General features: G+C 42.3%; 1 protein-coding gene across 1 annotated transcript in view; it reads left to right on the top strand.

The window, feature by feature from the left end:
- The window catches only part of COLEC12 (collectin subfamily member 12), a 180,783-nt gene that overhangs the window by 8,323 nt on the left and 146,282 nt on the right, over positions 1–26,178 (top strand). The window contains exon 2 of the mRNA XM_038543696.1: positions 10,189–10,239. Coding sequence (XP_038399624.1) covers positions 10,189–10,239 — 51 coding nt within the window. The remainder of the gene's footprint in view (positions 1–10,188; positions 10,240–26,178) is intronic.

Raw genomic sequence — 26,178 nt, 5'->3', positions numbered from 1 at the left:
TGTTGATCTATCATTTATAATTCATTATAATGTATTACTTTGGCATAATTGTTTGGATAACCTAAAGTTAAATGATTTCAAAACAAAACAGATTATTCAGTTATTTATTTGGGGAAGGGTAACAAAGAGTAGTTATTTTTTTGTCAGCCTCCAGAGAAATGGATAGCATTCTTTTTTCTTGACAAATGACCCATGTATGTGAGGCCCTTCCAGAGCCCTTATAAAATTTGAGGCAGTGATTCATTTTTCTCTGGACTTTCTTATTCTTAACCTGACCAATGTGATTGGATGAGGGGGTCCTTCATAAAACAAAGGGAAGTATGCCCTCTCCCCTGTAGTTACCCATGAATGGTTGATGTGGCGATCAAGGTTTTAAGTGTCTTATTTATTTCTTTTTAAGTTGTTGAAGTTGGCTCCTGGGGGAAATCTGATTTAGCCCCCACTACCAATTTAGTGGTAAAAGTAACAAAAAAAATCACTTCGATTTTGTTGGACTATAAAGGAAGGAAAAAGGAATTATTATCTCTCTTTACCCTTCAGGTAAGTATCTGCTGTTTTTACAAGCTTCAGAATTATAAGTTGTGCCAGAAATTGGGATCATTTTATGTGTACAATATTGACTTTAAAAAACAAAACAAAACAACTTATGCCATTGAACCAAAAAGTGATCCCATTGTTGCAAAACATAAGATGTGAAAAGCAGCTGAGTAATCAAAATAAATCTTTGTAATATTTGGAATAATTTACAAGTACTTAAATTCATACAAATTCCTTTATCCATTTGGGATGGGGTAGGAGGAGGCCTAGAAGGCAGATCTAATACCCCATCAAAATTATCCTGAACCTCGGTGTTTTACTACTCTGCACTGAGCTCATTCACTTGCAGAATACCTAGCAACTATGGCCCAGAAATGCCAACAGGGCAAAGCAAACTATGCAAGGGGCCACATAAGGTTTTATATTTATGAAGCTAAGAAGTCAGGGCAGATAGCACCAGTTCGGCTCGTAGGGCTAAATCAAGGTTAGAGAATGTCTGTCTTCAGTTTTTATAGCTCAAATTCATTAGATAAATCTTTTTCAGTATCAAATAGATACTTTAGTGCCAGTCAGCTACAGCCCAAAGTGAACCCACCCCAAGTATTACTCTTGCTAATCAAACTTCCCTGCTGTTGTTCTCTCCAGAGGCTCACTTCAGACTGGAGCTTTTTTTGTTGTTGTGTTTTTGTTTTTGTTTTGAAACTCAATCATTGGGGCACCTGGGTGGCTAGGTCAGTTGTGTGTCTGACTCTTGATTTTGGTTCAGGTCATGGTCTCTGGATCGTGGGATTGAGCCCGCACTGGGCTCCGCACTCAGCATGGAGTCGTCTTAGGATTCTCTCCCTCTCCCCCAGCTCGCTCTCTCTCATTCTCAAAAAATAAAAACATAAAAAAGAAACTCAATCATTAAAATAGCTCCTACCCCAACCTGAAGCTATGCTGTATTTCATGAACATTCAAGTTCTGTGGTACATATTTTGTTCCTTAAAGCAGAGTAGCTGCTGTTGCCACCTCTACCCCCCATACTTAAAAAGAACCCTCATATATCTATTAAGCACCCAGTATGTGCTGAGTGTTTCCCACGTATTGGTTCACTTTTGCCTCCCAGCAATGTGTGAGATAGGAAATAGTGGTCCCATCTTACGGAGGAATGAGAGGCAGCCCTGAGTTTATGTTGCCAGAATGAGGTGTAGGCAGTGTTCAAACTCAAGTCTTAACAATTTGAAAGCCCAAGCTTTACCAGTGCATCAATCTAGCTTTAAGAGAAGAGTCCTCCAGCACAGTAGTACAGCAGTGTCTAAGGGGTTGTCCAAAGTCCTCTGCACCCCAGGTGACACTCTGTGGAGACCATGTTTCCCACAGATTAGTAACTCCATAAAAGCACCTCCATGTAGCCCTGGCCAGTGGAGGGTGACTGTAGTTCTCAGGGGTCCAGATGGCACTGGGTATTTGGCTCCAGGGGTGCAGGGGCACTTTCTCCTTTCCTCACCACTCAGACTTACTATAATTGGTGGTGGTGGTGGTGATGGTGGTGGGAACTCAGGGGGACAGCTTGCAGGAATGCTCCCAGCAGAGCATGTCTACCAGCTGGTTTGGAAGCAGTTAAACATTTTAACAACCAATGGGACAGTACTATTTTGTTCTAACAATGATGGATGACTTTGCAAGACCTGGGACCGCATTGAGGTGGAAACAGCACAGAGCGCCGATGGACACACATGTGGACAGCATCACCAAACCCAGCTTGAAAAAGAAGTCTGAGTTCAGCCTAGCCTCTGTCCACGGTCCTTCAGCCTGGCTCCTAAAAAAGTCTGAACTTGTTCTGTTCAATTTGGCATTTGCCAGAACCTACTCTGTGCCAGGGATTTAAAGCTGCAAGCCCAAACTTCGTATTCTCTTGCTTCGGGCTGAACTCTTCATGCTGGCTCTTTGAGGCAGGGTGCACCTTGGACCTTTAGACCTTTTCCTGGTCATCAGCATCTGTAAGACATGCACATTTTCATTTTTGTCTACCTGACTTTTATCTTCCACCCACATTCCCTTGTTTTGTTTGTTTTATTATTTTTTTTTTATCAAAGACAGAGATGTACATAGTTTAAGGAGTCAAATAATATTTATTATGAATGAGATTTATTATGAAAAACAGCAGTTTCCTGCCCGGCCCACTTTCGTTTCATCATTTTCCAGTACCCGGAGGCAACCTCTTAGGAACATTTTTAGCATTTTCTTTTGGCATTTACTTTCTTGCAGTTATCTACTGATGCCTAACAAACCATCCCCAAACCCTGCAGCTTAAAACAACAGTTGTTTATTTATTCAAGATTCTGTGATTCGGGCTGGCCTCTGCTTCCCGAGGTGTTGGCCAGGCCAGCCAGCCTCAGCCCTACGGCTGGGCATCAGCGGGGCTGCTGGAATGGCTTCCTTCCCATCATTGTCTCTCGTCCTCCAGAGATCTCTCTTCTGGGGGCCTCCAGTCTGGCATGGTAGTCAGACATTTGACATGGTACTGGCTGTGAGGAGGGTGAAAACAGAAGCTGAAAGGCATCTCATGCCTGGTTCCTGAGGTCACCCACTGCCACTTCTGGCAAATTCCATCAGCCAAAGCAAGTCATAGGGTCTTCCCAGAGTCAAGAGAGTGGAAATGGACTTGCACATGGAGAGATTTGGAAAGAATTGTTGGTAGCCCTTTATGTAGACAGTCTTCCTCAGCTCCTCATCTTTAGTGACATGCTTAAGGTACTTCCTCCTCTTCTTATTCCTGTTATTACTACCATTATTTTGAGTTTAGGCATCATATACTGACTTCCCTTTATAGCAGATAAGGATTTAGTTCTTTACCCTTCATTTCCGCCTTCTGTTGCAGATCGTCCCAATATAGTCACATCACAATCTTGATTAAATCTGTTCAGTGTTGGTATGACTATAATGGTATAAATGCTCTTCACAGCTGACTCTTATTTCTTTCTTGCATAACTTCTCTTCCTCTGGAGTTAATAATCCTCTTGCTATTTTGTTTGGTTAGCTTCCCATGCATGTATACATCATCATTCATCCCAGAGTCTCTTCCACTCTCCTAAATCTCTACACATATGTTCACCTGTAGGAGATATTCTCTCATCTCCATCTTTTTGAAGAAATCCTCCGTGGAACCTTCTGACCTCCTCAGGGTTAGGGTTAGATTAGGGTGTATACACGTGTGCATGTATACAGATAACACATACACATCTTTATGGGTTCGTTCCTAATTTTAGTGGAATGCATTCTTTAATAATGTCTTGAGGAAAGTGTGCATGAGGGGTTTTGGGGGGATCTGTAGGTCTGAAGAGATCTTTATGTTACCTACTCATTCATTTGAGAGATTTCTGTGTAGGAAATAATTTAGCCTTAGAATTTTGAAGGCACTGATCTATTTTCTTTTAGTTTTGCTGTTGAGATGTGAGGTCATTCTTTTTTGTTTTTTCCTTGTAAGTAACATCTCTCTCCCTTTTTTTTCTTTTCCCCTGTCTGGAAGCTGTAGGATTTTCTTTTTGTCCTCAGTGTTCTGAAATTTTGTAGTGGTGTGCCTTGGAGCAGATCTCTTTCCCTTGTGCTGGGAAGTAATGGGCCCTTTTGCTCTAGAGACTGCTATCCTTCAGTACTGAAAAACGTTCATTTTTCCTCCAGTGGTTCTCTGCCTCTGTTCTTTTACCAGAAACACCTGTTCATTGAACATTGGACCCACTGAATTGATTCTCTGAATATTTTTTGTCTTTACTTTTTTCTATTTATTTTCTTTTTTCTCCCTACTCTGGGAATATTTCAATTCTATTTCCCAACCCTTCTATTAAGTTTTTATTTTTGTGAGCATACATTTCATTTCTGAGAGCTTTTCCTTCTTTTTCTTTATGGTTCTATAATTATATCATCCTGTTCTTATTTTATGGGTGCATTGTCTTATCTCTCTAAGGATATTAGTGGTAGATTTAAAAGAAAAATTATCATGTCACATGATACGTATTTCCTCCAAATTTCTTTATCTGGTTTCTTTATTTTCATTTTTGTCTTTTCATATCAGAGGTTGTGTCAGATATCTGGTGTCTTCTTGTCTGTAGGAGCAGGATATTAAAGGTTAATTAGAACCCCTCTGTTTGAGTGGGATTTTGGAACTGTGGCTGTCACTCGAGACTGAACTGGCTGGGCTATTCCACTGGGGACCTCCCAAAATCAGAATCATTCTTTGTTTTTCTCTTAACTGGCCAGATTTCCCAGGAAGAGCTGTCCAGGCTTTGGCCTAAAGGGTATAGGCCAGCTGACTGATTGGGGGAGAGGACATTCAGTAGATACACTTTCTGTTTTCCCCTGATTCCACTGCAGTCCCCTCATCTCGGCCATTCCCAGTGTCCCCTAGACAAGAGATCTTTTGGTTTTTTACTTTTCTGAATAGTAAATCTTAGACCTTCTGCCATAGTTGGGAAGGGCCAGTGACCTAGATTGGTGGGGGGACTTGGGAGGTCCAGCTGCTTCCCCCCCACCACATATCACACAAACTATTCAAAGTGTATAAGTCAGTGGGTTTTTTGGTTTTATTTTGGTATATTCACAGGTTTGACAACCATCATTACAGTCAATTTTAGAACATTTTTGTCACCCCCAAAAGAAATCCTATGCCCGTTAGCAGTCACTCCCATTTCCTCCCCCCAAAAAACCTCCAGCCTCATAACCTTTCACCTGCTTTCCAACTCCATGAGTTTGTCTAGCGTAGACATTCAATTTCATAGATAGAGTCATGCAATATGCAGTCTTTCACGACTGGCTTCTGTTACTTAAATGTTCTCAAGATCATCCCTGTTATAGTGTGTGTCAGTGCCTCATTCCTTTTTATCATTGAATAATCCCCCATTGTATGGATCTGCGCTAATTTATCCACTCATCGTTTTGTGGACATTCAGGTTGTTTCTACATTTCTCTGTTATGACTAATGCTGTGACAAACGTTTGCGTGCAAGTTTTTGCGTGGACCTGTGTTGCCATTTCTCTTGGGTGTGTGCCTAGAGTGGAATGGCTGGATCATACAGTGTCTCTCTGCTTAATATTTTGAAGAACTGCCAGACCATTTTCTAAAGTGGCTGTACCATGTCGCTTTCTCACCACTAGCATATAAGGGTTATGGTTTCTGCACATCCTCACCAACATTTATTATCTTTTTGGTTATAGTCAGCTGCTTCTTTAATGTATGTTCATTCTGTCCTCCTATTTGAGCCTTACCTTGATTCTCCTTCAGGAGTGACCTGTGCCCCAAATTCCTTAGCCCTTCCAGGATTCTGTGGTGTAAAGCATTGCATCTTAGCTTTTCTGCTGCTAGCCCAGGGTTCGGTTTCTTGGGTCTGGAGGGTCAGTGACCACCATAGTGTGGAAGTCAATGGCCTGCCCGTATTTGGGTCTTTGTCTATTCATAAGCTGCAAGACCTGGGGTCAAGTTACGACCTGAACTTTAATTTTCTCATCTGTAAAACAGAAACATAATGAATGGAAAGTACCTGACATATAGGAAGTATTAACTAAATATTAGTTCTCTTATCTTCCTCAAACATCTTTTTTCAAAAAGAAAAAGATTTGATCTCTTTCCATCAGGAATTCATCATCTGGCAGTAGAGATAGACACATGTATAAGTCTAATCAACTTAATTTTCAACGACTACTGAGCATCTATAATATGCCATCAATGTACTAGTTGCTGAGGATGCAACATGGCAAGTTTCCTGTTTTCTATCTGGTGGCGTTAAGAACTAGGAACTGGAATATGGGGCAGACAGAGGCAAGTGCTGTCACATGGACACAAAGGGAGTATAGGGGAAGAAGGGGTGAATTCTAACCACAGGGCATCACACACTTGATCCTCAAATTGATTGGAGCATCTTCCCTTGAACTCATGGTACTCTGAAATAGCGAGGCTCAAAGAATCAATCAGCAACAGAAATCTCTTCAGCGTTCTCAATCATGAAACCTCTGGCCAGGGTGGTTCTGTGCCAGATACCAAGGAAGGTAAGAATAAATAAATAAATAGAAATCACATTTCAAAACAGGCAAGCATTGAACACCAATAAAAAATTAATTTATTATTTTAAAAAAACCAGGCAAGCAAAAGACAATATAGCCCATAGATATTGAAACAAAAATGCTGAAGTACAGCTGTGGAAGCCTAGAACGTATATGCCTATAGATATAAATCTCAAATTATTTTAAACTTGTTTTATTATTTTGTATGTTAAAGTTGTGTCTCCCCTGCTGGCAAACTGCTGCCATAAGCAGGAATCAAGTTAGGACCTCTGTAGGTAAGAACTTAGAGGCCTTACATCTGAGCCACATTCTTGCTTGTGTAGGGGTGTATGTAGCAGCTGTGTGGCTTAGATGGTATGAGAGACAGGTTTTGAAAAGTGGCAAGTTGCTAGGGTGACTGGATATCCTCTAGGGAGAATATTGTTGAGATTATCGAGTCTACAGGCCCTCAGTTCTATGAAGATGGTCTGGGATGCACTTAGCTTGGGTCTGTGAGGGCGTGAGGGAAAGGTTTTGAGAACAGAATACAACACCACATATCATGTCAGGCTTATTTGTCCTCAAACCCATCTGTCTGCCATGGTGGGCCAAACTGTAGTCTTTTGCCTTCTAAAATGTTCTAAATTAGGAGCACCTCTCCTCTTCGGTCCTGGGGCTCGTGTAGCCTAATATGGGTTGTCCCCACAGAACCATCGGCCCTGGCCTCTTTCTCTTCCTCTGGCTCCATTACCAGCTTGAATGGTCTGTTTGTTGGCTGCGCAGCTGGGAGAACGTGGCAGTGGGGTCTGGGGGCCAGCTGCACAAGTGAATGGTAGGCAAGTGTTACCTGACCAACTTCCCCCTGCTTTCAAGGATAGGAGAAGAGAATTATAAGGTCAACTGGTGAAAACATGGAGTAAAACAAAGTTAAGCAAGTTTTTTTTTTCTCTTTCTTTTTTTAAGATATTATTTATTTATTCATGAGACACACACACAGAGGCAGTGACATAGGCAGAGGGAGAAGCAGGCTCCCTGCGGAGAACCTGATGTGGGACTCGATCCCAGGATCCAGGGATCATGCCCTGAGCCAAAGGCAGATGCTCAACCACTGAGCCACCCAAGCACCCGTTTTTTTTCCTCTTTCTATGAGTCCTTCTCAGATCTCTGAGAGTTCAGAAACCATTTTAAATTGCCAAGAAAGGGCTATAGTATGCCATGTTTCCCAAATTCTCTTTTGTCCTCCAGAGGAAAAACATTAAGATTCATTTAAGATACTTCTCTGTTGACACCTTCCCTGATCATCCGAGGGAGATGTTACTTATACCCCTCAGGGCTCATGATTTTCTAGTTGTAGAGTTGGAGGAGACAAAAGTTCATATTCTTTCAGCAGCCGCTGTAAGAATCCTGATCCTTTTGGGATGAGGCTTAAAACAAGAAGCAGGAGATCCTCAAGTCTTACTAGGGTCACCTGGAAGGCCTTTGTTCTCTGATGGGTTTGAGTATGTTAATTTAGAGACAGAGCTGAATTGCTTTAATAACAAAAATATGAGACATTTGAAGTTCCCAGGGAAATTTCAGGAAGGAGACAGGAGTCAGTTAGACTAAATGCTGCATGGGAAAAAGATCAGAAAGGAAAAAGAAAACAAACAAACAAACTAATGGTAGGCCTGCTGAAAAGGAGCTTTTGGGGGGAGAACAGAAATGTCTAAGGGGGAAATTGTAAGCTGTTTGCCATCAGCTTAACACAAACCACTCTTATTTCCACTGTGGGATCCTTGGTGATGCCTCCTTGGTTCACGGCGTGCGTGTGTGTGTGTGTGTGTGTGTGTGTGTGTGTGTGAATAGTTCCTTCTGCAGATGTGGGTGGTGGTGGAGAGGCTGGAGCTGGCAGGGAAGCTGGTGTCTGGGTGGCACCATTACCCCTGTCCATGTTGCATCCACTCCACTAGCCTTTAAATGTGTATTTATTGAATGAATGGATAATAAGTAAGTGCATGGATTTCTAAGCTGAAGCAGCAGATAAGGGTTTCTCATTAACTGAGACTAGACCAAGCTTCTCAGCCCCTAATGTGATAGGATTACTTAGGAAAGCTGGCACAGAGGAGCTTAATATGTGTTTGTGGAACGAACCAGTCACCGAGGGACTGAGAAAGGTACTGTTGTCTGGGTCGTAAGCATGTTGTTCCATGTAGAAAGGACCAAAGCCTTAATCTTTGACATAAGAGACTGCTCTAATTGTGAAGGCCTGGCCTCCTACACTCCCAGAAAGATCCCTGCCCTGTTTTTCGAATGAGGAAACAATGGAGAAATACAGAGCTATCACACTTCCCCATTCTCTGCTGAAAGTAATTGCTCACTCACTAGTGTACTCCTAGCACTTCATAACGATCTAGTCCTCCAAGGTCTACCTTTGTTATAGATATCATGCCTGTTGAGTTTTTCCATGGTTCAGATATATCCAGGTCCTGCATCCCATTTGGGGTCTGAAAAAGATGATCACGGAGGCTTTATTTTCCTCTCCTTGCCTCCCTTCCTTCTTTGAAAGCCTGTCAACTCTTTGAACGAAGGGACCATGTCTCACTCATTTCTGAAGCCCACTGCCTGGCAATCTCTGGTCCAGAGTGAGTGCCAAACAAGTGCTTTTGTACTGAACTGCACATGGGGAGAGAGCTGAGTGCTGATGCGGTAATGGTGACCAGCTCGAGGTTAACTGATTAGGGCTCCCTGGAAAGGCCTAGTTTCGACACTTTTACTTGTGATCAGAAGTTGCACAAGAAATCACCAGCCCCACACCTGGCAGACTGTAAAATAGGTTCTTTATCAATGTGGTAAAGAATCACATCGCATTTATCTTGCGGGGAGGGGGTTGGTGGATTTAGACCTCTTGGTAGAAGGCTTTGCTGACCTATTTCTTTTGTGTCTAGGAGGGCCTACATTTAGGAATTCCCACAAGGCTGTTTTTCAAAAATGTATTTACTGGGAAACCATCTGTGGGTCCCAGTTATCCAATGGAAAGGGAGTGGGGAAGGATTATGGTTGTCAACTGCAGAAGCCATGCTGGGCTCCTGAGATGCCACATTTAGTGGAATACATGAGCCCAAACCTGGGACCTGAGAGAGAGGGATTTAGGCTCAGGTATGTGAAGGTAATATAACCCTGTGGACAGCTGGTTATCCAGTTATCATTCAACAGGATTTATTTCACCCCTGCTTTGTGGCAGGCACCATTCCAGGCACAGGGGATTCTCTCAGGAAACAAAACAGAAAAAGTGTGTGCTCAGACAATGCATGACCACACATCACACACACACACACAAGGATGGTATTGGAGAGTAATATTAAAATACGATGGGGTAACAGGGAATGTCCAGGTTGTGGTCCAGAAAGGCATCTGCAACTGAGACCTGAATTAGCAGGAGTCTCCTCAAGAACAGGAGGAAGAGCATTCCAGTCAGAGGGAACAGCCAGTGCAGGGACTATGGTCTTTCTCAGGAAGCATGACATGTTCCAGGAGCAGAAGGACCAGTGTGGGCAAAGGGGAGGGTAGAGCAGGTGGAGATCACAGCTGTCGAATCCCTCACTGACCCTGAGCTTCTGGGCCTCACAGGGTTAACACTGTGTCTTTTCTTCTCCCACAGACGACTTTGCAGAGGAGGAGGAGGTGCAGTCCTTCGGTTACAAGAGGTTTGGTGAGTTCTAGAAAAGCTCTTTTCCTTCTCTCTGCTTGATTGAGATGTGATAACAGGCCATTACTGGACCTTCAGCACACACAGATATGTGTGGTTCTGAGGCCCAGTTATGGTTGGAAATTGAGTTTCTGTGTAACAGGTGATGATTTCTTAAAACACTAAGGGTAATGGAACAGGAGCTGTGCCCGGGCACAAGAAGTAGTGGGATGCTCATTGGGTTCACTGGATGCAAACAGAATGGTTTAATAGGCAAGGCAAATCTGTGACAAGACAGGAGCAAAAATACACAAGACTTCTCTATTTTGATATTTGGAAAACATCTTTGCCCTTTTATCTCAAGCCTCTTGTTCATAACTTAATGGATAAATGAGAGGAAGACTTTCTCCAGGAACCCAGCTAGACACAGGTGCCCTGTGGTAGGCTAGATAGTGGCCCACAGAGAGATTCGTGTCCTAATCACTGGAACTTGAATGTTACCTTATATGGCAAAAGGTGCTTTGCATATGTGATTAAATTGAAGATCTTGAGATGAGGAGAGTATCCTGGGTTATCTGGGTGGACTCTAAGCCCTGTCAGCGTGTTCTCATGGGAGGCAGGGAGAGGGTTATTTGACAACTGAGAGGAGAAGGTGGTGTGCTGGTTGAAGCCGACTGGAATGATGTGCTCTGAAGATGGAGGAAGGGGCCGCAAGCCAAGGAATACAGGTGGTCACTAGAAGCTGAAAAAGGCAAGGAAGTGGATTTTCTGGTCAGAGCCTCCAGAGTGAGCACAGCCCTGCCAACATCTTGATTTCAGCCAACTGGAGTTGATTTCAGACTTCTGGCCCCTCAAACTGTGAGAGAACAGATTTGTGTTGTTTTAAGCCACCACATTTGTGGAAATCTGTTGCAGCAGCCATAAGGGAACTAAAACACAGTCTTCTGTCTCCTAGGCTTGTCGCTCTTTGATCATGCTTCTCATGCCCTGCAGTTCGGTTTTGAACTGACAGTGAACACTGCAAAGTTCCAAAGATAGTTCAAGGGAACTGGGGTTTTCTGTCCAGCTTGTTTCTGTGTCTTGGCAAGTGGAAATGAAGGATAGAGAAGAAAGAATGAGTGAATGCGTGCGTGTGTGTGTGTGTGTGTGTGTGTGTGTGAGAGAGAGAGAGAGAGAGGGAATAAAAGTGAATGAATCTACTTCCTGTTACTTAAAAAAAAAAAAAAAATAACACAACTCCTGGCTGGACTTTGATTAAAGTTAACAGTCCCCAGCTGCTCTGGTTCCCTCGTTGCTTTAACATTTTTCCTTCTGGGTATACACTTCTACATTTCTTTCTGTGAAAAAATAGGGCTTTACAAGGGGAATGCAGTGGCACCAAGCCGATAGCTCCTCCATTCATATGCTGGCTACCTTCTCAGTACCTTCTCTCCCCCTCCACACTACTGTTCTTTATCTGCACATTACGTGTTTTGGAATTGGTGCCCTGTGTTGTTCTGCTTTGCTGTGGTGGGCTCACTGAAGGTGGTAGTAAGAGTGAACCCAGGAATTATAAAGGAAAGGAAAACAAAAATGAAAAGGTAGAAATAAGAGGAAGATCAAACTTGTAAAAATAAGGCAAAAATCAATGTTGACATACCTGTCTATTTTGGAAATCAGCGGATTTCAAACATTTGTTTTTTAAAAGATTCTATTTATTTGAGAGAGAGAGAATGAGTTGGATGAGGGCAAAGGGAGAAGCAGTCTTCACACTGAGCAGGGAGCTCTACTTGGGGCTGGATCCTAGGACCCCAGGATCATGACCTGAGCAGAAGGCAGATGCTTAACCTACTGAGCCACTCAGGCACCCCTCAAATATTTACTTGGACATTAGTAGAAATAAGAACCATGAGGAAAGATTTCTTTAAAAAGAGTGACCTTGAGAAAAATTTTATTTAAAATTTCATGACCATGTAACTAGCTAGATGGGTGGGGATTTGGTGAAAAATACACAAAAATAATAAGTTGCTGAAAGATTTAATTTGTGATGGCTAAATTGTGTATGGAAATCACAAACCAATGACTTAGAGGACACATGATAACAGCTTACTAATACTGCAGAGGGGCAGGGTGAGAGTGAGAGCAAGTGGTGAGTAGACAGTGGGGATGAAATTAACATGGAACATCTTGGAAAAGGCTATGAAAAAAGAGGTGTCCCAGTGTTGAGAATTCTTGGATTTGGCTTTTAGGCAAAGTGATGGATGTCTAGCATAGGAGTAGAGTAGAATTTTGGAGATTCAAGAGCCTTTGAGGTGATTTAAATAAGCCTTTAATTTTATAGTTAGGTAAGGCGAGGCACAAATAAAGGCCTTGTTCAACCAAGTTAGGTGGAGCTGTGGTTGGATGCTGGGTCCTTTACCCCTTAGGCAAACCTAATCTTGAGGAAGGTGCCCACAATGAGGTTGAGGTGATTTCTCAACTTCTGAATCCTAGAAGAGTCTAGAACTCTAGAGTGCAGTTCTAACACCCTAAAGTGGGCTGCCCCCCCCCCCCAAAAAAAATTCATTTTTGCAGGCCCTAGGACTCTGGATCTAATATTATTGAAGGTAAATGAGTTTTCAGTTCCTAAGGAGTAGCCAAAGCTAGTCACTGAATGCAGCAGAACCCAAGAACCCATTCCTTCAGGTATGGTTAAACCTTAACCATTAAAGGAAGACAAAGTCAGTGTATGGTGGTGTGAGTGAGAGGCATCCAGCCTGGTAGGACTTGCCCCTACTTACTCTATTGAGTTGAAAACAGTCACTTAAGCTCCATGGGCCTCAGATGCTGCATTTGCCTAGTAAGCAGAGTGACACCCGCCAAGGGGGATAAGTCTACCTTACAGGCCTGTGGTTGATACTAAGAGAGATACCAGGTAGACAAGTGGTTTGAAAGTGCAACACCCTACAAGCAAAGGTGCTATTATCCTGCTCCCGAGATTAGAGGCTGTTATCACTCTTCAGACATTTTGGTATGGCCCCTGCCAAATATCAAAGTGTGACAGTCTGAAACCTCATTCCTGAAGAGATGTCAGGGTGTGATTTACTTCTCAACGTGGTAATATTGTCGGCTTTTATTTTTGCAGAAGTAGACTGGGTAACATAAAGGGTTTAGTTTTTGTCTAATTTTAGGTATATCTTGTTTATGATTTGCATAACTGAATTTAGACTACAGATGGACCAGAGGTTCATTATTCACAAGGCAAAGGGGTCACTCACTGTTCTAGCAAAAACAAACCTGGTGGTTTGTTTCCAAAGATATTTGTAGGTACTTATTCAGAAGCATATGCTACATGAAGTTAGCCCCTTTCCCAAAATTCTGTGCAGGTGTCTAGGGGAGAGACAGACTTAAACCTGATGGGTTTGCCATTTATTTGCTTCTCTGACAGAAGCTTCCATGAGGGGAAACTTTGAAAGGTTAATGAAGTAAGTATATTCAAGCTTTAATCAGGCTCTCAGGGCTAGCATTTCTTGGTCTTAGTATGCAGAGCTAATTAATTTGGGATGTAACCATAGTTACAGTTTGGCAACATTCATTCCCTGGAACAGGAGGCACCTGTATATTGATTTTTACTTTCTGTACATAGAATACCATATACACTACAGTGATATTTTTCTACATATTTCTCAGTAATTGTTTTCTTTGAAAATATCACATATGGCTCTAGCATCCTTTATTATTATAGTGAGCAGAAAAGGAAGGCGAATTAATTCCTATTATAAGGGATAAATATAAATTTATGCATTTTGGAATTTATGGTAAATGGAGCCAAGAATGTCTTCTGAAACTTTCCGATTAGTCATATGATTAACATAAATGTATTCAAGTTATGTTTTCTTAAATTTTTCTTCATGAAAATGATATAGAGTAGAGGGAATGAAGAATGTCATTTCAGTTCCAAGGGATAAGTGCATCAGAATTCCATAGGAGAAGGGGAGAAGTGTGGGAAGAGGGGTGAGTTCCAGAACTTGTGTAGTTCTAGATCATAGCAAATCCAGCTCACATTTGTGTGTCATATTTATCTTCCCAAAGGATTTACAAACATATTTTTCCTTCACAACAACTCTATGAGGACAGCAGGCCAGGTGTTATCTTTCCTGTTTGATGGCTGCTTTTTTGTCTTTCTTGGAGGTGGGGGCAGTGGTTATGTGTATGGGCATGGGAACCAGGTGTATGGATTTATATCTGAGTTCCCAAACTCACCAACTGTGTGACCTCAGGTGAATTTTGCAAAGCCTACTTCCTCACTTGTAAAGTTTGGGTCTTTTTTTTTTTTTTTTTTTTTTAAAGTTTGGGTCTTAATAGGCTAGTTCCACGAAGTTGTTGTGGAATTAAATGTGATGCTGGGTTAGCACAGTGCCTTGCACACTGTGAGCATCCCATAAGTGTTGACCATTATTCTAATATTGGGATCTTTCTTGGACCTTCTGGTCCTGCTGCTTGAACATAGAGCCTAGGAGTTAGTAGGCCCCTAGAACCTTCTAATTTCCAGCAGCCTCATGAATTCTTGTTCTATCCTACCTCTTGTTTTAGTGCAAAAAACTATGAAAGGCTAGAAGACCTGGGGACAGCAGCTCTGTGCCCCAGCACCCAGGTAGATGGTGTGGGCATCTCATGGTGAACACCATGCCAGATGTCTTGAGCCCTCCCTCAAGAGCCTGCTTTGCCTTCTTTCTGTGCTGGGGCAGAAGGGCACCTAGACCAACTTTGTTTCCTTGGTTGCACTGGGTTGTCTTGAGTTCTCTTTGGAATCTGATCTGGTATAATAATAGGATGTCCAAAGCTGGAATGATGGAGGAGCAAGAGAAAACCATGGGTAGACTTAAGGGTTGCAAGTGACCAACTGGGAGCAGCTGGAAGCATTTGTTATTTGTATTTGACAAAACTGTGACAAAATTGCTTCCTTGGGACTCAACTATGGGAGTTATTAATAGCTATGAGAGACAAAGATCTGAAAAATTGCAAATTGTGAAACAATAATGAAGAGTTAAAGGAAACATTCTCTGTGGGGAAAAATTCAAGTCTTTTGTAAAAACTAAGTGGGAAAATTCTGAGAAGATCACTGAAAAATTATGTAAGGGTTACAGTCCCAAAAGGGGTATTAGATACCTTTTTCCTAAGTATGTTCACCAAAGTGTACGTACCCTTTCATAGTTTTGTTCACCTTGAATGATAATTTCACATGAGCAGGAGTATCTGAACAGTGCTGGATACATGCAAGCAGCCTGAGAAATTGATATAGAGTCCAGCCCTGCTCCAGAACAGCCCCTACCTTACTCCTTACCTTCACCATCCTCTGAACCCATCCCCTACAGACATTAGACATAAAACCTCAGTGACTCCAGTTAAATCACTGAGCCACTTCTTGTCAAGAGTTTTAGAGGAACTAAATGTCTAAAAGTGTGAAAGGCCACATAGACTTCTGAAAAAGCATGATGCATATATGCTCAAACAGCCAGAAAGAAGAGTTATGTCTGAGGTACATGGTGAGTTTCTGATTTCAGTGCAGAGGATTGAAAGAGTTTGCCAAGAGAATACCAAACTGTCTTTGGGGAATGCCGCAGAATAGTCACTTTGGATGCCCCCACTTCTCATTGTTTGGGCACAGGGAACAGACAGCCTGTTTCTCCTCTCGCAGGACTCTTCTAGAAGCCTGGCTTCATGTTAGGGTTTGGAGAAGGCCTTGCTTTGAAGTCATCCACCTCCAACAGCAAAGAAGGGATCCCCATATCCCTCCCACCAGGGCCTTTCAAGACTGACACCAACAGAGCTCACCCCTTTCCCTGATAAGAATGCCAGGAATTTCCGTCATTTCCTGTAGGGAAGGATTGAGTAAATTCAGCATGGGACTGGCCTTTCAGTAGCACCTTTTCCAGGCATCCTTGAACAGAAATGGTATTAGATCAGGCAAAGGACTGACCCTGTTCAGAGAAACTAGTTAGGGCAGGAAACAAGAGTCTGAGGATCCCTATGGGATTCTTGGAAATGTTCAAGCCATTTGCATCACTTACTGACAGGGTTTTATGTGGCTTTGTAAATCCTAGTGAAGTTGATATTTCTGATTTTATAAGAATTTGGTGTCATATGGCTTGTGGAGAAGTAGACACAGAAGAGATTCTCAGTCAGAATCACCTTGAAGGGGGTTTGTAGACTAGCTTCCACGGCCCCCCTACCCTCTGCTTCCAGTCAGATACATGATGTTCCTGAGACCTGAGGAAAGGAGTTTGGTGGCTGTCACTTTTCTTTTAAATAATCTAAGCAGATTTCCTCATTTTTACCATTAATGTTCACAACCTGTCTTGCCAACAGTGTGTGTCCAGGTTTTCACTTCTGCTCCCATCGAGAACTCACTTGGTAGGCCAGGGCCTCCCTGCCTAGTCTTTCTTGCTCGTCAGTGGAAATAAAAAATTGTTCCACATGGTGTTCTCATGTGATTATGATTTTTTTAAAACTATTTTCTTATAAAAGAAGCCATTGAGAATTGTTTTTCGGGTAACTACAATGTGCTGGGCAGTTTTCCACTCATTAGTTCATTTAAGTCTCTCAGGAGTGCCTTGAAGGGAATTACCTGCAGTCTGCAAGTGAGGAGGATAGAAACCCACAAAGCTGAGTGGCATGGCCAACATTGGAATCCAACCTGATGCCAGTCCCCAATGACCTTTCCACTCCATTCACAGCTGAGAAGCACACAGAGACACCCATTCTTGGTGCATCTCAAGATTTTGGTGGGAAAACAAATGATCATAGGTGTATGTGGATTCAGCCAGCAGCTGTTTATATGCGGACTTATGTTTCCTGATTCATAGTGTGTATAGATTGAAGATTCAAACCTTGTATTTTTCAACCATTTAAAGTAGAATTCCTCCCCACCCTTCCCTGGTTTGTATTCACTTATGAATCCTGGTAAGAGTGTGGGGAGGGAGAATAATTTGTTTTTCCTACAATTGGGTTGAAGCTGAATGTGGTTTGTTTTTATTTTTAGAAAAAATTAAGGGGGAAAAAATCTACTCAGCCATTTTTCTGCTCAGACAGCATGAAGGCATTAGGTTGCTTCCAGTGCTTGGTTGGTCGGGGTAGGGTGGGAAAGAGTGATTCCTTTTGGTAGCAACTTCAAGTAACTGAAAACAGATGAACTCTGAAACTTTCCTTGAAAGACTCAAGTTGTTCCTTTGGAGGCCCCTTGGGAAAAGGAACAATGTCTGAGAGTCATGAGTTTTGAGGGAAGACATGGTCCTCAGCAAAGTTGTGAACTAGAGGGGCTCCTCTCTTCCCTCGTGTTCCTTGCTGGTGCCCTTACTCCTCAGGATGCTGGCGGGCTTTAGATTCTGACAGATTCACATGCTGACTTTGCCTCTCGCCAGCAAATCATTCAAATTTTCCAAGCATCACTTTGTTGATCTGTGAAATGAGAATAGCAAGAAAACCTTCCTTGCTGGGCATATGAATTATGAAATCATGAATAATATAAGGGGGGGGGCAGGTATATGGCAGGTCTGCCCTGAACTGTTGCTGCCATTAAATGGTTGACAACTCTAAGCCCTCCCCCCTTCCTTTCACCTCCCCCACTTCCTCCCTCCCCCTGGCACCATCATCCCTGTGTTCATGTTGCCTCAGCCCTCCCTTTATGAGGCTTGATAGGCCTCATGCTCTCTGATCCTTCCCTTCCTCTGTCCTCCCCGCATCAAAACCTCCCGGCCCTGACTCCTCTGCACCAGTGCCATACTTTGTTCAGGGAGTAACAAAGGAGTTGATTTTCTTGCAGGTCTTTTATAAAATAATTAAAGACTTGGTGGCCACCAGCAAAGAATGTAGTTTAAGGAAAGTAACACACACTGGGGGCTAAGAGCAGCTTTCACAGAGAGGTGCCATAGCATCCTCCTGGCTGAGAGAATGGACTCTGGGTTTAATTTCCAGCTTTACCACTTAGTGGAGAGAGAGCCTTGGACAGGTTGACCTCTCAGCACCTCATTGTTCCCATCAAAAGATGGGGTAACTGAGTATCTTCCTGAAGGAAGTCTGAATGAGTTAACACTTAGAGCAGTGCCTCGCAGGTGAACGGGAACTACATTAAAAGTATGTACTGTGAAAAGTGACAGGAATGGTCACAAGGTGGCTGTAGCAGTTCCAGGTGGGTGAAGGAGTCTTTGTCTTTTTGGAAGCAAGGAAACTATGCCAGGCCTTTAGTAGACCCTGTCACATGTAATTGGCCAACACTGAGTCACAGTCTCTTCCTAAATCAGCTAAGGGCAAAAGGAATGGACTGGCTCTGCTTGGCTTGGGCTACCCCTTTGGGGTAAAATGTATAGTGAGGACCACTATTATCATGTGTAACTTAATATTCATAATATCTAACATCATATTGTAACTATAATATATAATATGATTACTTTTATAATTTAATGTTAATTTAGACAATGATTATTATTAAATAACAACATGATTTTGTTATAATCTGATCCATTATTACTTTGTTCCACTTACAGAATTATCATATTTTGTATAACACATTTAAAAATTCAGTTTATTCACAAAGTAATTACAAGTTTACTTTTAAGTGATTTATAATTATGTTATAAATGGAGCTACAAGGTGCTGAACTTTCAGGAATACAACTCTCATATTGTATTCTTAGGGAATACAACTCTTGCCACAGGAAACATTGTGAAATTGGTCTCCTGTTCTGAGCCATAACTATAAACACTTTATGCTTCTTCCGATGTTTTTCATTTTTATCCTTTTTATAAGTTTTTGAAAGCTGACATTTGGCCCTGATTGAAACAAGCTTCTCTTTTCATATGCTAGGATAGTTTTTTTTTTTATTGGTATAAATATTTCCATACATAGATCAATTTCTTTCACACACTGAAAAGATGAAGGACTAGAGAGTTGTCAGGAAAACAGGAGATTGGAACTAGAAGTCTGCAAAAGTTCTGGCAGAAATTTAGACTACATTCTTATTCCAAATGCCTAAAGATGCCTCTATTCTCTGATATTTGAAATAACCTTTCTGTCACGTTCTTCTTGTTCTGTGAAGCAGGAAAATGCAGAAGTAAAATTATTGTTGACATTTTAGATTGAGTCTTCAATCTAAGCTCAGGCATTCACAGCAGCATAAGTGAGAGAGATGCATATTCTTCCCCTTTGGGCTCTATTTCATTTTGTACTTGTAAGAGTAAATCCTCATGATAGCTCATATTTAGTACATTACTGGGACCATTGATGAAGAATATGAAGATGTAGTGATTACCTCATGTTTTATCTAGAAGTCTTACCGTTGAATCGTTTTTCAAATAATGGAGGGGAGTTGGGAGTACTTCTCATTCTGACGAATATTCACTGACTGCCCTCCATGTGCTGTGAATTGCAGTACAGAGATGAATAAAAACAAGGTCCTTTTCCTGACTATTAATCATCAACATTTATTTTTTTTTTTTTTTTTTTTTATTTTTATTTTTTTTAATCATCAACATTTATAATTCATTTTTTCAATTTCCCAGAAAATAAGAGGTATAATAATCTTTATGAAAACCAAAAATGCTTTAAAAAATCTGCATACTTGTAAAATCTAGTTCATAAGCCTCATCAAAGGGTCCCCCAAAAGACTCAGAGTAAAGGTAGACTAGAGAGCTGCCATTTGTGGTGGAAGTGATATGAACTGGATGTCAGAGATTCGTGAATAAATTCTGCAAGTCTGTGAGAGTGGAAAAAGAGTAAAACAGTTGGGAAACTGGGATGGGGGTGGGGTGGGGTGGGTTTGTCCCTTTGCCCTATGAAAAGGCAAGTGAAACATAAAACATTAGTGAGAGTTTGGGAAAGAGATTCAGGCAAGAAAGATAGGCCTTACACAGTGTTCTTTTCTTAGAAAATATATGCACTTTGTGAGATTTGCTGAGAAGTTAAAGCAAGCAAGATTCATGGGAAGATGTCATTCTTAGTCAATGCAATATGAAAATGATGTGACATTTATTAACTATCCATTATGTGTTGGGCACCATGCACAGTAAAGAAGGGAGACTTAGGCTTTGCCTTTGGGAATTTCAAATTTAACGAGAAGCAGACAAGAGTTTTCCAACGTTGTTACATTTGCATAAAAGAAAAATATCAGCCAACCCTACAAATTGTTCCCCACCCACCAGCAGAATTTCAAAAGGCACAATAGAGGGCACCACATGCCAGATGGAATGTGAGCCGCCTCTTCTTTCTGTCTCCAGTATTGTTCTAAGTTCAGTATTGGCAAAACTTCAGTGGTTTCCGGATAAGGTTGGGACTCTCCTATATGCTCGCCCTTCCCGTCTGTGCAAGTTAAGAGGGCATATACAGAATCCCTTTCCTTTGCCCCACAGAAAAGGTTCAGGATGAGGTGTAAGAATCTGTTTGATATAAACCCGTGAAAGAAGGTTGGAAGGTAATTTCCGTCTCCATATGGTATACACACCACTGATCACAGCTGTTTCTAAACTGCTGCCATGTGAATCCACTCTGCTTATTAACAGCAGCTATATGCTTGTTTAAAATGCAATGCCGATAGTGTGTAACAATAATTTGATTTGGAAGCCTTCACTATTTGTTGCACTTTTGATAGACCAAAATGGACCTCCTATAAACAGTGAAGACTGTGAATAAGGATTTCAGGGAGCCCAAGTGATCTTAAACTCATAAACTTACACCATCTAAGTCTTTTGTTTGTTTTTTATGGAAAGAGGGGTAACAAAACTACCTATGTTACAGGGGCATTAGGATGATTATTTCATGTAAGTGAAGTACTTAGCAAAATGCCTGACATTTAGAAGGTATTCTGCAAATGCTCATTGCTGAGAAAAAAAATAGAAAATTAGACTTTTTTGAAAATTACTGAATTCAGTACTTCATTTGAGCTCTCAGTCTCTACCACCCTTACTCCATCCTGTCTACACACACACAGACACACACACCCTCCATGTGTGTATGCATGTGTGTGTGAGTGCATGACTGGGTACTTGAAGAGTTCTGAATTGGAGGAATGGAGATCAGAATTGTAGTCTTTTTTTTTTTCTTACATATTAACTAACTATGTGAATTTTGCAAAATGATGTAAACTCTTTGGGCCTCAAATAAGCTCTTCTGCAAAATGAAGAGGTTAGAGTAGATGATTTTGAAGACATTTTAGGCTATGCAGTGTTATGGGTTCGTATCTGTAATGTCATCCAAAGCTTTACTCTGGCCCTACAGTTGATTTTAAGTACATGATACTACTTTTACTTTTTCTTTTACTTACTTCAACAATTCAGAATAAATATTTTGGTACCTCCTCTTTAGATATATTTTCCCAGTTCCCTGATACAAAAGTTAGTTGGCAAAACTGGCAGATGGAAAACTCTCTTCTTATTCATTTTGTTGAAAATATTAGTGCTCTCATGATTATTGGTTTTCCATTTGGTTATATGTTCCTTTCGTGTAACTTTGGAGCTATTGAAGCATTTTCTAAGCTTATGTATTTTGGACTCATTCTGGATTTGAACTTATTCTAGATTTCTACACTCAATCATGGAAGATTCTGGTCCCTCTAGCTTCATAAAATCAGTGGGTAATTATTCAAATACACATGTCTGCAAATTTAATAAAAAGCATAATATTTCCATTAATAATCGCAAGAAAATTTACAGTTTCTTTCAATTCAATGATCTGTTTGTGTTGATCATATTATGAAATTTTTCTTCTCATGTTAATGAAAGACACATTGCATGAAAACATAAATCTAGTCATCAACAAAGGAAAAAAATCACTTTAGCCATGTTTTATTGAGAAGATGGCCTACTGGGAGCTATGACTTTCTTACCTTCTCAAGTTAATGAACAAGTATTAGAATCCACCAAAAAAAAAAAAAGAAAAGAAAAAAGTTCCAGGTCTTCTGTGCTTTGGGGGCTTTTTTCCTTCCTCTGAGATTGTGGTTATGTAAAGTGGGAATACTTATATTTTCAAAGCTTGTGAGCTGGTCCTTTTCCCAGGTGGGATATTATTAAATTATTATTATTTTTAAAATATTTTATTTATTTATTTATGATAGTCACAGAGAGAGAGAGAGAGAGAGAGAGGCAGAGACATAGGCAGAGGGAGAAGCAGGCTCCATGAACCAGGAGCCCGATGTGGGACTCGATCCCGGGTCTCCAGGATCGCGCCCTGGGCCAAAGGCAGGCGCCAAACCGCTGCACCACCCAGGGATCCCGGATATTATTAAATTAATTCCTTCCCTCTCTGCCTCCGTAAATAGTTAATTTCACTTTCAAAATTGGTAATAAGTCAGCATTTAGAATGAAGTAAAGAAGAAAAAAAAGAATATTCACTTTTATTTCTATTTTAATTGCAAATACCTAGAAAAGGTGGATTTTGATAAACTGAAAGTCTTTGTTGTTTTTTCCCTTTGCCGAGCACTTGGGTGGATTTTGGTACACCCACAGTTGGAGATAGCTGAAGAAGTTCCAGGGTGCTAGAAGGAAGGACGAGGAGGGGAAAGACCCAGGTCTGGGGAGAACTGGAGGTAGCAGCGTGTGCTGCAGGTTTTGACATTGGGGATATGCAGTCATCTGATTTAGTCCTCGAGGACAGGGATTGCAGGCAGAAGAGAGTGAGTGAACCCTTGCATCCTTGTAATTACTTTTTTTAAATAGATTTTTTTCTTAACCATGTTGTAAGTTCAGTGAGGACAGAGATAGTGTCTGTTTTGTTCATTACTGTACCTAGGACAGTTCCTCAGCTCAACAAATATTTGAGAAGAGTAAGGTGTTTTTGTGTGCTTATGATGTGCATGGTACTCAGGGTATTGTCTTTTTAAAAAAAATATTTATTTGACAGGGAGAGTATAAGCAGAGGGAGCCCAGAGGGAGAAGCAGGCCCACTAAGCAGGGAGCCCAACACAGGGCCCGACCCCAGGACCCTGAGATCATGACCTGAGTGGAAGGCAGACTGAGCCACCCAGGCGCCCCCAGGCTATTGTCTTAAACCTTACCTTAGCTCACGATCTGGCAGGCCTCTCCCCAAAGTTGCCTCTGTATGGACAAAGAACATTTTCTAAAGTTGAATTCAGAGAAGGCAGAGGCTCAGACCCCACATCGAACAGTTACAGCACAGACTCAGATCCAGGAGAAGGAAAAGACAGCAGTGGCGAGGTCTGAGAAGGATGAAGACAAATTGGAGCTGGCTCTGGGGAGGAGGAGGTCAGAGAGTGTCTAGTGTCAGAAGAAGACTGAACGAAGCAAAGACCTGCCCTCAAGCACCTAAAAATCTCTAAGGTAGGACCAGATGTTTGCTTCTTCAGAAAGACTGAGGGAACGTCCTTTTGCTTCACCTGAATTTAGTTTACTTCTATGAAACTTAATTAAGATGACAGACCTCTTGTGAAGTACAAATACACCAGGAAGTTTTAGAAAGGATGGAGGCTCCTAATAGTCCCTTGCACCTTGGGGTGCACTGTTTAATCGGATTGCTAAAATCTCACTGTCGTCCTTGAAGCTGTTGTTTATGAGATTCGTCTTTCAGAGACATGAGAAGTTCAAGGAGCTTTGGATGGCAGGCTCCTAGGATTGGAGGTGTCAAGATGTGGGGCAGGAGCTCAGAGAGGAGAGTGTGAAACAAACATTCTGTAATTAACGGTTTTCTTGAGGTCTCTTCCTATCTCCCCTTTTTTTCCAGAAAGCAGGTGAGAAGGGGCCATCTTTAAAGGGACTTGAGAGAGAATGCCGTCTGAGGAGAAGCTGCCTTTAAATGGAGGTGCCCAGAGTAACAGTGGTCTGCAGAGCTGGAGGTTGAACTGGCTTCCCTGGGCTGTGGGGCTGAGGCCCTCTTTGCCTGCTCAGCCACATTCTCTGGAAAGAGTTAACTTTCACTAGGAATTGGAAGTTTGCATGAGTCTTGGGCCCTCCATGAGAGCTCATGGAATAAAATCCTAGACTGTTCCACACCTATTATATCCTAACCCCCTTGCTAGAGTCTGGGCCTGGATTGCTGAGACATGGCATCAGTATTTATGGTCCTCCTGGTCTAATGGGAGGAGAAAAAAATCAACATAGTCATACTATAGTTTGAAAGATACTTGCAAGGAAATGGAGGATAGATAGAGGACCTAGATTCTGAAGTCACTACGGATTCTGCAGGGGATGGGGGAGGAATGTGTGATCCGACAGAGGAATAGAGAAGGATGATTGTTTATGCAGAGGGGCATTAAGATGAGGAAGTCCCTAGGCAGTCCGTTGAGAGAGTCTCAAGGCAGAGACAAAACCAAGATACAGCCAGGGAATCAAGGAGCATTAAGTACCTGTCTTCCTGGGGAAATGGCCCGGGGTGGGGACGGGGCAGGAAACACTGGCCACAAGCAGGGGTGCCGCTGTGTCGCTTAGGCTCCTAATATGTGCTAGGTGCCTTGCAGGATTCAGAATAATGAGTCTCGGTCCTTGGTTCAGGATGTTAAGAGCAAGTTACCACCGCCAAATTTGCTCACAGGTAACAGCAAAAATGCAAGTGAGTGTATTAGTAGCTGTCTGTGGCGAGGGGGAGTCCAGAGGCCATCAGGAAGCTAAAGCAGAGCCATCGCAGCAGTCCGGGGCCCCGGGGGAGGAGACGCGGGCCTAGCCCAGGGCACAAGTGGGGCTGGGAGGAAAGGCGCCCGGAGCTGGGGGTGCACTGGGGCTGCGGTGGGAGGCGCTTCTGGAGCCAGGCTAGCGAGCTGGAAACCAGGCAAACGAATTTAGACTTGATTCAGTTAAACTTAGCCATCTCTGAGGGGCGCAGGGATGGCAGAATTGCTGAAGTGTCTGACTCTTGACTTCAGCTCAGGTTGTGGTTTGAGGGTCCTGAGGTCAAGCCCCATGCTGGGCTCCCTGCTCATCGCACAGCTGGCCTGAGATGCCCCTTCTTCCTCTGCCTCTCCCAGTTGTGCATGTGTGCGTTGCTCTCTCTCTCTCCAAAGATAAATCTTTTAAAAACATTAACCCATCTCTGACAGTGTTTTAACAGAGCAGTCTGTGTGGCAAAAGGAGTATTGAGAGTGATTGACGTGGTATTACTTTGCAGTGTGCAACAGAAAGAAGAGAGGGGCAGTGAGCAGGGGCTGTAGCTGTCACCAGTGAAAAGGCGGGTAATGTACACGTGACAATCAGAATGAAGTGAGCGAGACACTGTAATCTGTGACTCCCAGATGCCTGCTGTCTCTCACTGTGGTCCCTGATGGCATCTGGCACCGAGGCTCAGAGGTCAGCAAGGGAGGTGGCTGCACAGCACAGCCCCTGCTCCGCACAGCAGAGGAATCCAGGCATTTGGTCGCTTAGGACCCAGACCACTGCCTTTCATTGTGTTGAGACAATTAGGCAACTAATTATTTTGCTTTGTGTGTGGTTTATTACTTTTTTGATTTGAGTAGATCTTTTGGTTTGGCTGGTTATTGCCAGATGTCTTAAATGCAGCCATGTATGGTCAGGTACCAATAATGAGCTCTTACTAAGCAGCTATTAATTTCACTTGTGTGCCAGTGTGGTCTTGGAAACTTGTTTTTTGGGGGGAAAATAATGCAAAAGCAAGCCAAGCCTAAAATAAAACATGATAAGAGAAGTATGAAATGAACAATCAGTGAGGATAATACTCTGCCACTGGTAAGTGAATCACTTTCTGGAAGTTCTGATGCTGAAGGCTAGCTCTAAGGTAGGAAGCTCATTTTGGAAACCCAACTTGAGGAAGAGGAAGTGATGAGTGAGGGCTGAACTGCCTAGGAGGACAGGGGACATGCAGGAATGAGTGGCCTCACAGCGTGAGCCTATGCTTCTGCAGAACCTGCCGCCACCGTACCCTCAAACTCCCCTCACCATCTCGTCTTATGAAAAGAGCTGGCTTTTTCATTGTTGCCCAGGAGGGCTTCAGTCTAAGATACTGCACTTTGCTTCTCTTAATACACTCTGGCGAAGGAGAAATTAAGCTGGAGCT

Source organism: Canis lupus, chromosome 7 (genome assembly GCF_011100685.1).
Source record: "Canis lupus familiaris isolate Mischka breed German Shepherd chromosome 7, alternate assembly UU_Cfam_GSD_1.0, whole genome shotgun sequence".
In the NCBI taxonomy this organism is placed as follows: domain Eukaryota; kingdom Metazoa; phylum Chordata; class Mammalia; order Carnivora; family Canidae; genus Canis; species Canis lupus.
The sequence above is the reverse complement of the archived record's forward strand: the minus strand, read 5'-3'. Positions and strand labels throughout refer to the sequence as shown.